At 42.4% G+C, this 15,512-nt stretch overlaps 1 protein-coding gene across 3 annotated transcripts in view; it reads right to left on the bottom strand.

The window, feature by feature from the left end:
• Positions 1-15,512, bottom strand: part of RHOBTB1 (Rho related BTB domain containing 1) — a 58,691-nt gene that overhangs the window by 24,224 nt on the left and 18,955 nt on the right. For all 3 annotated transcript variants that reach the window (XM_035138075.2, XM_035138072.2, XM_035138076.2), the window contains 2 exons: positions 9,125-9,326; positions 8,072-8,175 (listed from right to left, as the gene is read on the bottom strand). In XM_035138075.2, coding sequence (XP_034993966.1) covers positions 8,072-8,175; positions 9,125-9,316 — 296 coding nt within the window. In that variant the 5' untranslated portion in view covers positions 9,317-9,326. The remainder of the gene's footprint in view (positions 1-8,071; positions 8,176-9,124; positions 9,327-15,512) is intronic.

The raw sequence follows: 15,512 nt of genomic DNA, 5'->3' as shown, positions 1-15,512 counted from the left end.
GAATTCTTAGCACCCTTGCCAAGATACCGTTCCCAGCATGCTTTGGGGGGAGCTGTAGGGTGGATATGCCTAATGAAGCTTAAGTATTTGATCAGCATAGCTCTGAAAAAAAAGCCAGACCAACTATCTGTCAACTCCATTATATTGTTTATGATGGAGAAAATCTGCTTTTACAAATGAGTTAACTGAGGCACAGCTTTCCCCATTAATAAATGCAAACAGCATTCATGCACACATTTCAGTGCTGGGAAAGACAGAACCAAAAAGGCTTGCACAGATAGCTTATAAGCAAGGCAGTGTCTTCACAATATTAAAAGTTTCAGTAAAATGTAGCAGCAGCCACCATATAAAGATGAAGTTCATAAGTGACTGGGATGCATAACCAAATGATCTGAAAATGAATTACTATGGCTGCGTTCAGACATCACAATAAACCATTGTTTATTGTGACAGGAATGAGCCACAGCTAGCCTTGGGGTTACGTGATCCCTGTCACTCTCTGGTGTGTTCATAAGGAGTAGCTTGGAAGCTGTCGTTTTCATTTTTTAAAAATTAACCATAGCTTGTTATCTCATCAGAATCTGACAAACTGTGATTAATCGTAACTATGGTTTCTGTGAAAGAAGTAAATGTCAAATAATGGGTTATGAAGCTTGTTTCAAACCACAGTTAAGGCTAACCGCAGTTTGGGGGGTAAATGTAATCCTAAACTGTGGTTAATCAAAAACAGAAGTGAAAGCTTCCAAATTCCTCCTCGTGGCTGCACTCCAAGGTGGAGTGGGAAAGGAGAAGCCTTTGACCCCAAGGTTTGCTGCAGGTTTTCCCCCATCATGATAAACAATGGTTTATCATGGTGCCCACAGTTACAGCCTATGAGTGCACTCTCACAACAAATGGGACTGCAATGCAAGGATTAGACTACAATATGAAGGGCCAAAAAGACATCCAACAAAGGCAGGGCAAGGCCATGCACCAGCCTGGATGGGAGCAGGAAAGAAAAATCAATTCTATACTTTACCGAGAGCAGTGAGGCTTCTTAAGTAGAGGTGTTATGTGAAAAACTGTCAAAACACCCTGAAATATATATTCAGATTTCGATAGTGAGGAGCATGCTGACGTGTTTTTCCCCCAAAAGCACTTGCGTAACATGAGATTTCAGTTAAAGTCATTACGATATATAACATATAATTAATATAATATATTATATTATTATATGTTATGAATATATAAACATGTACACATCTAAATAAACAAGCAAATATTAAAACAATACCAAACACAGAGACTATTCTGTGGCACCTGCCAATAAAATCTTACTAGTCTAATTATTTTTGACAATTTGATGTAATTCTTTATTGTTGTGAGCCAAAAGCCTTAAAGAAATGAAAAGGGGGAGGGGGAGGTCAAAGCCTTATGCTCAGCTTGTTCACACAAATAAAGCATGTTATTTAGAAGTGAAGTTATACGCAAAACATGTCCCCCAAACCTTACAGGTTAAAATAAAAGAATATCCCTCTACTTTCACACTCAGGTGACAGCCTGCACTTTTCCTTCCCCTCCCCATACTATTAAGTATTATGATGATATATAATATGCACTGAAATTCACTAATTTATTCCTCTCTATTTTGTTGTGATGAATCAACGCACATAATATACCATGTTTTACCGGCATGCCTCTGCTAATTGTCATGTGGTATCGGACTTAGTAGCTGCAGTAGCAGATTAGCATCTTTTATTTTTATTTTTAATTAATTAAATTTGTACACTGCCCTTCATCTGTAGATCTCAGGTGGTTCATTACACAAAAATGTAAGATAAAAAACACATATTACTTAATAACTGCCCCCTCCTTATCTCACAATGCATTTAAAGGCGTATTGAAGAAGAAGAAGAAGAGTTTGATATCTTGCTTTATCACTACCCGAAGGAGTCTCAAAGCGGCTAACAATCTCCTTTCCCCTCCTCTCCCAGAACAAACACTCTGTGAGGTGAGTGGGGCTGAGAGACTTCAGAGAAGTGTGACCTAGCCCAAGGTCACCCAGCAGCTGCATGTGGAGGAGCGGAGACGCGAACCCGGTTCCCCAGATTACGAGTCTACCGCACTTAACCACTACACCACACTGGCTCTCACTGGTATTGGATATTTATTAGCCAAAGGCCTGGTTGGAGAGGAATGTCTTTGCCTGGCACCTAAAGGTGTAGATAGAATGAAGGGTGCCACTGTAGAAAAGGCCCGTTCTCATGTTGCCACCCTCCTGACCTCTCATGGAGGAGGCAAAAGAATGACTCGGAGTATGATCTCAGGGTCCGGGTAGGTGCTTATGGAGAGAGGCGGTCCTAAAAAGATGAGCGTGACTTATTCCATTTGTGTTATGATCTATCGTTTGCACAATTTTCATAACCTTCTTATATTATTTCTGACAATTAGTGAGGCCAGGAACCTTTGCCATACCTCATGCATGTCTACTGTAACAAAGCCCCAGTCAAGCAGAACGGAAATAAATCAAAAGTGAATTCATGATGATGAATGAACATGCTAAGACATGGTTTGATCAGAAATCGATGGGAACATATAACTCTCAAATAGCACCAAGAAACCAGATCAGTTCTGCATGGCACAAAATTAAAACAGAAGAGGAGAAAACACAAAGTAATAGGTTGCGGGGAGAGAAGAGTATGTACGGTATGTATGTGTGTATACGTGTATCAGAGAAAGGTGTGTGTTTTGCATGAATGGAAGAGGGGGTACCACAAGCTCAAAAACTTGTCCTCCATGCTATTTAACTCAGCAGCCAGTGGGGGGGTGGGGAGAGTCAACATTACAAACTCATAACCACAGACGGAGACCAAAAAACCCATTTCACCCATAAACACCATTATAAAGTGTGGGAAAATCCACCATTTTGCTATTTCTCTGGTAGTTTAACAACATTGTTAGGGAGTACTTTGAACTAGCCATTCCACATTAAGTGATCTCAAGGGTGAAAGCATACATTATGTGCTGTTATGCAATTCTTTTTCCAGACCCTTTCCCCTCCTACATACACTGAGGCTCCATGATGAAGCAGAAGACCAGCAAAACAAGAAAAGGGGGGGAGGGGAGAGGGAGCTTCTTAACCCTTTACCCTTGTGCTGTTTTATTGCTGAAAATCTCTACCCAGCTACTTTTATCCCCACTGGAAAAAAGATGCAGACATGTTTGATTTTGAATGTCACAGCTTAGCAGCAATGAAAAACCCTTGATTAAGATTAAGAAAAGTTCATTATTGCTTTTCAACATTGAGATAAGTTGATTTTACCAACATTTTCCGTAAGAAAATAACTTTTTCAGCACAATTCTAAGCCTCAGTCAGTGCTGCTGGGGATGGTGGCAGGAAGATTAGGTGGGCGTTTCTGCACCCAAATCATGGGCAGTGGAGAAGTACAGCTGTGAGCGGCCACAGACATTGCACCCCCAAAATAGTTGGGAGGTGGGTAGCAGAGTCAGCCATGAATCTTAACAGATCCAAAACTGTTCTAACCCTCTGCTGTGGCAGCCAGGAGCTGGTACAGAAAAAAACAAACAAAAACTCCCTGCTCACCCACCTTCTGGCCGGGCCAGCAGATTTTTGGATTTAGCAGTGTTTAGGATGCAGCTGTCACGGGTTAGCCAGCAGTAAATCACACTCTGCAAGCTGGAGTTAAAGTAAAGGTAAAAGGACCCCTGACCATTAGGTCCAGTCGTGGACGACTCTGGGGTTGCGGTGCTCATCTCACTTTATTGGCCGAGGGAGCCGGCATACAGCTTCCGGGTCATGTGGCCAGCATGACTAAGCCGCTTCTGGCGAACCAGAGCAGCAAAAACATGATCAACACAGGAGTGTCAGGCCTAATGAGCACAGCAACTCATCTCCGGTAGGTCTTGCCCTCGTGAAGCAGGTGCAGAGACTGAAGGTCCCCATCTCCCCACAGCTGGCTAAGTCGCATCCTCTCCAGGGTTTTCTCCCTGTAGATTGCACTTCTGTATCACTGATCTCTGCTCCACTCCTTTCAAGCCTTTTCTGGTTCTGGGAGACAAGAGGGGAGCAGAGCTTGTTCACAGCAGGAACCAGAAACACCTGTCACACTTCACCAACCTGAATCATCTCTGCCTCTTGGCCTCTCTCACCATAGCTGTCAACCCTCCCATTTTTCGCAGGAAACCCTCTTATTTCAATCCGTTTCCCGCCGCTATCCCGGATTGTAGATATCCCGTAAATTTTCTGGGTTTCAAAGCAGCTCCTCTCCCTCCCTGCTGGCCAGGGAGATTCCACTTGCCCCCTCCCCCAGCGAGCGAGCGAGCAGCCAGCCGCCGCCTGGTAAAACACCTCGCTTGGCGGCTGGCTGCTCGCTCACTCACTTGCCGATTGCTATCAGAAATCGTCTCTGCGCATGCCCGGGCATGCTCAGAACCGATTTCTGGTGCCGCTCTGCCCATGTCTGGGCACCGGAAATCACTTCTGCGCATGTCCAGACATGTGCAGAAGTAATTTCCGGTGCCCGGACATGCGGACACGGGCAGCCCAGCACTGGAAGTCACTTCTGCGCATGTCTGGACATGCGCAGAAACAATTTCCTGTGCTGCGCCGCTGGGTGAGGCTGCTGATCCCTTATTTTCCAATCCGTAAGTTAAAAGCTATGTCTCTCACCCCACTCTTCTGCTTTAGCTCCTGAATCTGATCCTGGCCTTGTCTCTGCCACAGACTCTCTCAGCTCACTAAACCCTGTTAAATCTTCAGCTTCCAACACCTTCTCCTCCCAGTCTTCTTCCTCTCTGTTGTCCCACCACCAGTTCCTGGTCTCTGAGCCTTGTTCCCTTTTGGGTTCCCCAGCCAGTTCCAGTCCATGGGATTAAATCCCCAGCCCCTTGTTTGGATTTCTCTGACCCTCACATAAGTATTCCTGAATAAAATATGCATAACCTTTATAGGAGTGGGCATGAAATATGTCATCCTACACCTTCTCTCTCCAAAAACTGGAACATGCCTGATTTTGTCCTCTTAATCTATACTAATCTGCTCAGTAACAGAGTGTATGTTGACATAAGGAAACAGCAAGCAGGGAGACGGACAGTAAACACAGGAACAATTTAATTTTAAACTTGCTAGCACCTAAGTAAATTAGTATTTTGTGACTTTGAAAAATGCATTATATATTTTGCAATCTTTGAACAGTGCATTCAAGTGCAATACTTAAATATAGGTAAAGGTAAAGGTAAAGGGACCCCTGACCATTAGGTCCAGTCGTGTCCGACTCTGGGGTTGCGCGCTCATCTCGCATTATTGGCCGAGGGAGCCAGCGTACAGCTTCCAGGTCATGTGGCCAGCATGACTAAGCTGCTTCTGGTGAACCAGAGCAGCACACGGAAATGCTGTTTACCTTCCCGCCGGAGTGGTACCTATTTATCTACTTGCACTTTGACGTGCTTTCGAACTGCTAGGTTGGCAGGAGCTAGGACCAAGCAACGGGAGCTCACCCCATCACAGGGGTGAGTATTTAAATTGTATGCTTTAATTAGGGCTTTGATTGCCTTTCAAAAACGAGCAGTTAAGGCACTAGTCACCTCTCATAAAGCTCTCTGCATCAGGACAGTGAATTCAAAGAAGAATGATATAAAGCAGCAAGGATGGCCAAAGCATCCAAATCAAGGAATGGCACAGCAAACCTCTTCTATGTTTGCATAAGCCTCCCTCCCAGCCTGATGCAACACATCTCCTTATCCCTTCCATTGCTTTTGCTACCTCCTCCTGTTGCTTTTCATTGTCCGACAGCCCTTCTTTCTGTGATAACTTCTGAGGGGCTCTAATGTTTGTGAAGCTACCAACATGAGTTTCACCAAACTGCGGGAGGCAGTCAAAGACAGAAGTGCCTGGTGTGCTCTGGTCCATGGGGTCACGAAGAATCGGACACGACTAAACAACAACAATGTTTGTGAACTTTTGATCACATGCTTCAGCCTGATGGTGTGATAGGTTTTGATACCAGCTTCTATCAGAAACATGCAGTTTTGTGCATGGGGATTCCCCATACAACCAGAGATGTGCACACGGTTAAGAGGCTTGCAAATATTATGACTGTCTCATAAAAGCCATTTCTGCAGCTTCCACATGGGAGAGCCATAATATACGAGGCTGCCTTCATTGCTGGTTCTTTCTCTCTCCTACCCCGTATACAATGGCTGGGCGAGAGACACTGTAGGCATTACATTTTAAGTGTGATGGAAGCAGTCTGAAATAACTGCCCATGCCTTGAAAATGTGTGTGCATTTTTGTGACAGGGTTTATTCTTAGTTCTGTAAGCCTGCTGAGAGAAAGCCAGATGTCTATTGGCTAATGCTTATGGTGTTACCAACATATCTTCCCTTCTCTCAATCCTTCGCAGTGTTTATAAACTGCTGACAGAGTAGGCAAATTGAAGGATGAACATATATTAGTATAAATGCATGAAATGTCCTATATATTTCATATTTAAGGGGAATACCTTGCCTTAGGGATAAGGGAAATGGCAAGCCTAAAAACCTGTATGAAGGAAACTGTGAAATCAGATTCCTACTGTGGATGAAAAACTGTTAAAAATGTTACATCTGTTTCCTCCCATATGACTGGACTAACAGAGTAAAATACTACCACCACCACAGACTGTGTTGAACTACAGTGGTGCCTCGATTTACGAATTTAATCCGTTCCGAAGGCACCTTCGTAAGTCGAAAAATACGTAAGTCGAAAAACGCCATTGGAAACGTGATTTCCCATAGGAATGCATTGAAAACGGAAAAAATTCTAAAAATTCGTAAGTCAAAAAATCCCTATCTAAAACCGACACTGTTTTTTTCTGGATGTCGAGACATTCGTAAGCGCGCAGCCATTACCCCCATTTGTAAGTCGAAAAATTCAGTTGTTGAGTCGTTCTTAAGTCGAGGTACCACTGTACTAAATTACTGCTCATGCAGACATCATCCAAGTTGCAATGTACTAAGCCACCAGTGCTAAACAAGAAAGGCAATGCAAACCTATTATCAGCAACTGCAAAGTGAGCTTAGATGCAAATGCCAGAATTGCAAGAACCATACAACTGATTCTGCATAGCCAATGGGGTTTGGGCTTGTAGCTCTCCATCAGCAGGCACGCACGCACACATGCACGCACACACACACACACACATGCACGCACACACACACACACACACACACACACACACCGTGCTACAGGCAGGCATACAGAACTACTTCTGATACCCAAAGCTTTAGGGTCATGCTTAAAAGTAGCTCTCTGGATCCCAGCCAATGGTCTATAATGCTGATGAAAGGATATTTGATATTCAGGTAACACAACCTGTTCCCTCTAGTTACATTTAAATCAACAAAATAGGAAGTAAGTCTTTAATGGACTTCAATCAGGTTACAATTCTACATGCATTTAAAGCAATTATTACTCTAACCCTGGTCAAACTGTGCTTAGGCCAATAAATTTAGGACTCGAGGGCAAAAAGCATTTCCTTCATCCACACCAACATGCCTATCAGAACTGGACACCCATGAATAGCCTGGAGAAAACAGAGTCACACTACACTCAAATATGAAGCAGAATCAGGGTTAGTCAGATTTCACATCATATGCTTGTATGCCAGAAGTAGTTGTGAAAGATTTCTCCCTGTGCAGAATCACAAGCATTTGTATTGTATACTTTAACACACCTGGAAGCTATTTTAGCAATAAGTGAATTGATTACCTTTCATCATGGCATTCAAGCAATTGACAACACTTCAGGGTGTTTTTTTTAACATTTTTGCAAATGGTCTTTGAAATGCAAAATGTTTCAAGACTTTTGCTCAAAACCTTTATGGCACTGATAAACTACATAGATAAGCTATGTTCTCTTCAAAGATGTATATATATTCATAACCCTTGTGATAGATGCTGTTCTTCGAAAGAAAGGAATGTGAACACTCTCAATATATTTAATACCTCACATTTCAAACTTCAAAGCTGCAGTTCTTTTCCCACTAGGCTTTACTTGACTTGCAAATTAAAAGTTGGGCTAACTCCCACTTACCTTCCATAAGCAAAGCGCCTATCTTTGTGATGATCGCCAAATGTGTCCCAGAGCCTGAGAGAAACACTCACTTCATCAACAACATCCCGGGAACGTTCAAGAACCTGAAATATGTACATTTCTATCAGTTAAAAGCTTGCTGCAGATACAATTCCCTGGAGAAAGTCCTAATATATAAGTATGCTCTAGGACATGGTCAAAGGCTTACTTGAGAAATTGCGCCAAACCATGGTTACAGAGGCTTGATTATGTTCTGGGCATGATTTCTGATTTCTGAACCAGAACCAGAAGTTAAATTTTGAAGGCCCGGAGTGAATCTATGAAGGTGGGTACTGGATGGAAAGACAGACAGTGCTAAACCACAGTGTTGCACATTCATAAAATTCAAAACATGGCCTGGATTATAAACTATGGTTCATACAATACATTGTTTGGCATAATGTCTAAATATAGCCATTTATGTTCTCTCTTAATTAATTATTTTATTTTATTTTACCTGTCATAAGGTCCCAGGATGGGATACAACAATATAATATAAGGTTATGGTTGTTGTAACCTGCCCTGGAACCTTTAGGTGAAGGGCAGTTTAGAAAACTTTTAAATACTGTAGATATATCACTGGGACTTAACTGCAATTAATTTGGTGTGGTTCATCCCTCTCTCTTTTTCCCTTCCCCTAACAAACTGTGATTATTTGTAATGAAACAAACAAACCACAAAAAATTATACTTTTAAAACAAAGGAGACTGGATAAATAAACTCTAAAAGGATGTATATATTCAAACACAACACAGATATTTCAAACAACAACCATATAGAGCTATCACTTTGGAACAGAACGGTCCAATGATTTCAAAATATGTTCTATCAACACTGATAGAAGACCAGTCTACTTGGTCCATTTTGAATTACTTCTCTTTCCCAAGCACCATGCATTCAAAACATACAACTCCACTGACCAAAGCAGCAACACTTAAAGCCAATAACTGATCGATGCCAAGGCAAACTTCCTTGTACATTATTGCACAACCTGATAAAGTGGACAGTACATACCTCTTGGCAGACTCGATACTGATCAATTGCCCAGACTGTTGGAACGTGAGTTGCTAGCAGCTGATACTGCGTCAGGGTGGTGTTACATGCTCTTGCACAAATTAAGCGAGTCTTCCCCACTGCATTGTCACCAACAACCACACACTTGATGGTTTCAACGTTAGGTCTTTCGTAGTCCATGTCAGCATCCATGTACCGGAGACTGTAAAAAGACAATAATGCCAGTTTATAACAGTAGGAAACCCTATTATTTAAAGAGAGTTCTACTCCCCCCGCTTTACTTGCTCAGAGGCAAGGATTGAAGTTCAGACTGAACTATACTGCTGCCAAGGCTGATTTATAAACTCCACACAGTTCATAAAATCCAGGTAGTTCTCTTGACCTTGAATGCCCGCCTTCCTTATTTTCTGTTTGGTTTTCTATAAACACAAACTTGCTTAAAGGAGATAAAGCATGGTGCAGCTAGGATTGCCAACAGGACCGGACAGCAGTTGCTTTAGCCTTTGCCACACAAAGTGTGACATAGCTCCATCACGTTAACATCAGTGCTCACTGCTATTCCCTCACAGCAAACATGAAAAGGGAAGTTTTTTTTAAAATACATTTTTTTAAAAACCACCACCTTGTATTACTTTTTGAAAAACCAGTAGCCTTGAGCCTGTCGTTGCCCTGGAATTCTAATAAACAAAAGCATCAAGTGCAGTTTAGAAACCAGTGGTTAAAATCACTGGCATTTTGAAAGGTTCAGTCTGCCATCTTGATTCAAAATGGCATCTAACTATATCCAAACATAGGCAAAAACCTGCCCCTATTTTTTACGATATCTTAAGAGGTGCCCAAACACATAAAGAACAGACCAAAAAAAAATCCTTTCCAAAATAAATAGTTTACAGAAGCGAAACTGTTACAAATCATAAGGTAAAGGTAAAAAGGTAAAGGACCCCTGAATGGTTAAGAAACAATACTTTACATTCTGGAGTCATACACAGGTTAGTTCTAAGGAAATTAGCTGAACAGATTTCTTGAGTGCCCTACAAACTGACACCAGTAATGAACAAACTTGGCTCACTATAATATGAGCACCACTTTTGATCTTAAATGCTCACCCTTGAACATACATTGGCCATTCACAGGGGACCTGCAGCTAATCATTGGTCACCAGTGTGCATATTCATATGCTTAAGAAAAGGTTCCTCAATGTTATGCTGCGAAGACTATCAAAAGTGAAGAACTTTGTTTTGCAGATCAACACATGGGTGCTGGGTCCAAAGGTTCCCTTCTTAATGCAAACAGCACCAGACCTTGCACAGAACAGCACAAGAAAACTGGAACTAAGTCCACAAACATTACCCTGCTTCTGCATCCTCTTGGGCAAACAGAAGCATGAGTCTTGCTGCGGAACCTACCTATTGTGTACCATTATGTGAGCTCTTGAACAAGCAATGGCACTATATCCCTTTCTCTCTTGGCTAAACTACTTAAAAAGCTACTTTAAAAATTCATTGAAAAGCATTATTGAGTTTCTCATAAGAAAAATGGATAATCATTCAATTAAAGATATCAATGAACCCGCAAGCCCACATTGTCTAGCATACTACTACATTTCAGTGGTGGCGCTGTGGGTTAAACCACAGAGCCTGGGGATTGCTGATCAGAAGGTCAGTGGTTCGAATCCCCATGACAGGGTGAGCTCCCATTGCTCAGTCCCTGCTCCTGCCAACCTAGCAGTTTGAAAGCCTAAGTGCAAGTACATAAATAGGTACTGCTCTGGTGGGAAGGTAAATGGCATTTCCGTGCACTGCTCTGGTTCCCCAGAAGTGGCTTAGTCATGCTGGCCACATGACCTGGAAGCTGTACGCCGGCTCCCTTGGCCAGTAAAGCGAGATGAGCGCGGCAACCCCAGAGTCGTCCGTGACTGGACCTAACGTTCAGGGGTCCTTTTACCTTTAAGGGAGTTAATTCACTTTTGTTTTCCAGTCACACCGCATTTGCTTTTGTGTTCATTTGGATGGGGAGGGTAGCACTGACTAATCTGACAGTCAAGTCTTGAAACATCCCTTGTTTTCTCCACCAAATCTCTTCATCTATTTTTCTTTGGTGACGGGAGAGATAATCCAACAATACTCCTCCCCCACTCCCGGCCACATGTGTTGGCATAAAAATGTGCCAAGGTCCAGGACACGAGATTCCTGGGCCTATATAAACATGTTTGTTCACTAGTCTGCAAATGTCATGCTTAGGGTTGCCAGACTCAATAGTGGACAGGACTTCTGTGCCTTTAATTGCCCTGCTCTCTTTTGAGTCTGGAAACCTAAAAGAGAAACCAGCAGACCCTTTGCTTGGAAATTAAACAAAGGGTCTGCTGGTTTCTCTTTAAGCTTTCCAGACTCAAAAGAGAGCAGGGCAATTAAAGGCACAGAAGTCCTGTCCACTATTGAGTCTGGCAACCCTAGTCACGCTGAAGGGGTCCAACTCTAGTGTCCAGAAGTGGCAGGGAGAATAAAGACTTATCAGAAACAAACGAAGACCCCCTAACCTGACAATTTCGCCTTGTATATAAGAAGGACAGCGGCAAACAACCACCACAGTTTGCAGGTGAGGGAACCCTAAGATTTTTCTGTTTAAACAGAAGCCTTCCTGGAAATGTTGAATAGCTGTCAAAACTTAATTAAATCTTTTATCGTTACACTGTATTTTTCTACACAGAAAAGCAATTTCAGAATTAAGGAACAAGTATAATTACAGCGGCAAGCAATTTCGCCTTTATGCATGCTGCATAACTACAGTCCCACCCCCACCTTTCAAAGCTATAGAATGAGCATTAAAAGCAATCTTCCAGTAGTTTTAAGTGCTGTTCTGCTGTTCAATATTTGTTCTGTCCAATCAATTATACTCTGTAAAATGCAATAAGAGATGTTTTAATAATTGATGGACTGTAACTAGTGTTAATTTTACTTTTGTTTCAGTTGACACAGCTCTTGAGACATAGGTAATGTAAAAACTAAATATTACCTAAGCAAAAGTTCACGCATTGAAATGTGATAGCTAATTACAGGGGGGATCTGACTTATAGTATATTTATTACCAGTCTAGAGTGGAGCATTAACTGGCCATGCTGTTCTATGTATGTAGGAAGTTAGAGCATTAGGAAAACCACAACGGGGGCAATTCATAGACAACTTTATGGCCACAGGGAGCATAAAAACATAGTCAACAGAATGACTAGAAGTAGACTAGAGGAGGGAAGCTGGGGGAAGTCTAAACAAGTCAAGGGACTTTGACTTGCAGTGTCACAGACAGCTACAATACATCAACAACCATGACTGTTTCTAATTTAAGCCTCAGATAAAACTATTTTGTAATCAGATAAAATTAAAATGTATGTACTAAATAGAAAAAGCCAAGTGTTTGGTATCTGAAGACAAAGATATGCTGAAGACAGTAAATACAAAGGTAAGGTAAAGGACCCCTGGCCACTTAAGTCCAGTCAAAGGCGACTATGGGGTTGTGGCGCTCATCTCGCTTCAGGCCGAGGGAGCTGGCATTTGTCTGCAGACAGCTTTCTAGGTCATGTGGCCAGCATGAATAAGCCGCTTCTTGGGCAACAGGACACAGTGATGGAAGCCAGAGCACACGGAAACGCAGTTTACCTTCCTGCCGCAGCTATACCTATTTATCTACGTGCACTGGTATGCTTTCAAACTGCGAGGTTGGCAGAAGCTGGGACAGAGCAACGGAAGCTCACCCCATCACACGGATTTGAACTCCCGACCTTCCAATCTGCAAGCCCAAAAGGCTCGGTGGTTTAGACCAGTGGTCCTCAACCTTGGGCCTCCAGATGTTTTGAGACTACAATTCCCATCATCCCTGACCACTGGTCCTGCTAGCTAGGGATCATGGGAGTTGTAGGCCAAAAACATCCGGAGGCCCAAGGTTGAGGACCACTGGTTTAGGTCACAGGCTCTGTGACATACAAGTGTTAGGAAACTCAGATATAGATGTTAGGCGCCAAATGGCTCCTTAAACTAGGATTATGGAATATCTAGTTGCCGTTTTGGGGACAGACAGCTCTAAAGTCATATTTTTCAATACAACCTTTTGGTTCCTGAAATGTGTTCTGATTATGCAGATAAAATATCATGGATACTGAAAACAGGCAAGATCCAAGGATCCCCAGGCATGTAACCTCCAGATGGTGGAGATGTGAGGCGCCATCCTGGAGACCAGGCATCTTCTCTTGGTAGCAGGTGGCCGATAGCCAAGTACAAGTTGTGCTTGGCAAATTTCAAACACCGGTGGCACCCCATAGCTCAAGAGCTCATGCAATGCTACCTTCTAGAACTGCCCCCAGAGATAAGATTGGGACCAATGGAGAACAGTGCCCCTGGTGGCCACATCCTGTAGACTGCAGAAGAGAATACCATGGGTGATAGTATCAAACGCTAATGAAAGTTCTAACAAGAACAACAGGGTTGTGCTCCCTCCAGTCCTGGGGCAAAATAATGGATGAGTCATTATAGGAAACAGTGCCATATGAATAACAACACAAGTTCTTTTCCTTTTATTTTTTACAAGTTGTTGAAAGCAAAGGAGGAGGGATGAGATAATTTCTTCTTGGACTGGAGAGGGTTGAATGGGTAGAAGAGTAGCAACTGAAGGGATGTAGTGTATGACTGTTCCACCAACTCAGGTGAATAAAAGTAGGTGTGAAAAAAACCCACCCCTTTAGATGCATCCCAAGTATGCAAATTAACTTCTGGACAGCCCCACCCCCCCACACCTGCCCCTGACCTCTGCACCCACCACAGAAGCATACAATACTACACAGCTTGTAGGAGCAAGAGAAAGACAAGAAAGGAAAATAAATCATTGAAATTGGGATTCGTAACTATAGCCGAAGACTATGCTGAAAAAGCGGTGCAGATGTGGTCAAACAACTGAGCTTTTAAAAAATTTACCAGGAAGAAAGATACAGTGTCATAGTCAGAACCTATAAGGTTACTCTGCTGAAGAAAGGCAATACAAAGTACAGCTGGTTAGTTTCCGAGAAGAAGGCGGCATGAGAAAGCTGGGGCAGATAAAAGGAGAATGGTAGAAAGAATGCAGATGGTCAAGGACATAGAGATAAAATTTCTAGAAATCAAAAGCACTGGCTGTCCATGAGCTGCAACAGAATAACTTGCTGTTATTCACTTCCTTTGACGCATAGCACTTTGTTTTCTAAAACTGACTGTATATCACACTAGGATCTATTATTGCCTTTCCCTTCCCCTGTTCTCTTTTCTTCAGGTATGCTAGAGTTCCATTTCAAGATAACAACTAAAAATTGAAGCCAAAAAAGAAACCAACCACTCTCATGTTAGAATTATTTGTTTGACATAGAAACTGTGCAGCTGCTGCTGCTACATCAAACAAATTGGATTTCAGGTGGCAAAGGACAAGTTCAGCTACAAAGGTCCTACCCAAAGGTCCTATTCTCTTGCTGGGACAAAAAAATGCTACTTATTTGAGAGCAGCTAAATAAGAATGACAGAATAGGTTGTTCTTGGTAATTCTGGTCTTCATCCCCTTCCAAAGACCAGGCTTACATGCTCCTTCCCTCTTGTGATAGCGAAGATGTTTCTTTTTGATCTGTAGCATATGCTGGTGCCTTTGCCGTTAAGGCCCAAGAAGTAGAGGGCATGAGCTATAACATTCAAAAGCAATATACTGACACATTCTGGATCCCTGAATGTCTGCTCTTGTCACCCTGATATGGTGCTGGCCTTGAAACTTTGGGCTTCTCCAAACTCTTGGAAAACTCAAACCTTGGAAGAATAGGAGGATAGGGAGTGCAATCATCTCTTCTGTTCTCTTCCCTTCTTCTAAGCTGCAGTTATGTACAAACTTTGGTGTATTTTAACTCCGAAATTGTACTTTGCTATTCAAGAAGGACACACCACACTCACCACAGTTCCTTGATCTTATATGTAATAGGAAGGCATAGTCTAATCAAAAGTGGAAGCTTTCACCCTTAGCCTCCATATGCAGAGGAGGATAGCAGTAATGAGCCAGCCTGCAGTTCACCAGGCCTTATTCATGGTTGTCTAAACCAGGGCAGTATCTGAGCTGAAGCACATTTTGTTTAAGAATCCCCTTTAAATTCTACTTTAGAAGCAGAAGTTAATATACAAACACATGCTGCTTTACTGATAGAGTTGCTCTAGCTGAAATATTACATCTTGTGTTACATGGGCTAGCAGCCTGTATCATCTACAAAATCATACTATTTAGTGTTGGGAAAGAAACGTTTTAGGGTATCACCTCGACAAAAAGGTGTATAAAGATGGTCCACAACAATATTATCCATACCAGACACCCTTTCAGAGGCAATAGCTACAATCAAAAC

This window comes from Zootoca vivipara, chromosome 5 (genome assembly GCF_963506605.1).
Source record: "Zootoca vivipara chromosome 5, rZooViv1.1, whole genome shotgun sequence".
In the NCBI taxonomy this organism is placed as follows: domain Eukaryota; kingdom Metazoa; phylum Chordata; class Lepidosauria; order Squamata; family Lacertidae; genus Zootoca; species Zootoca vivipara.
This window is presented reverse-complemented; position numbering and strand designations above follow the sequence as displayed.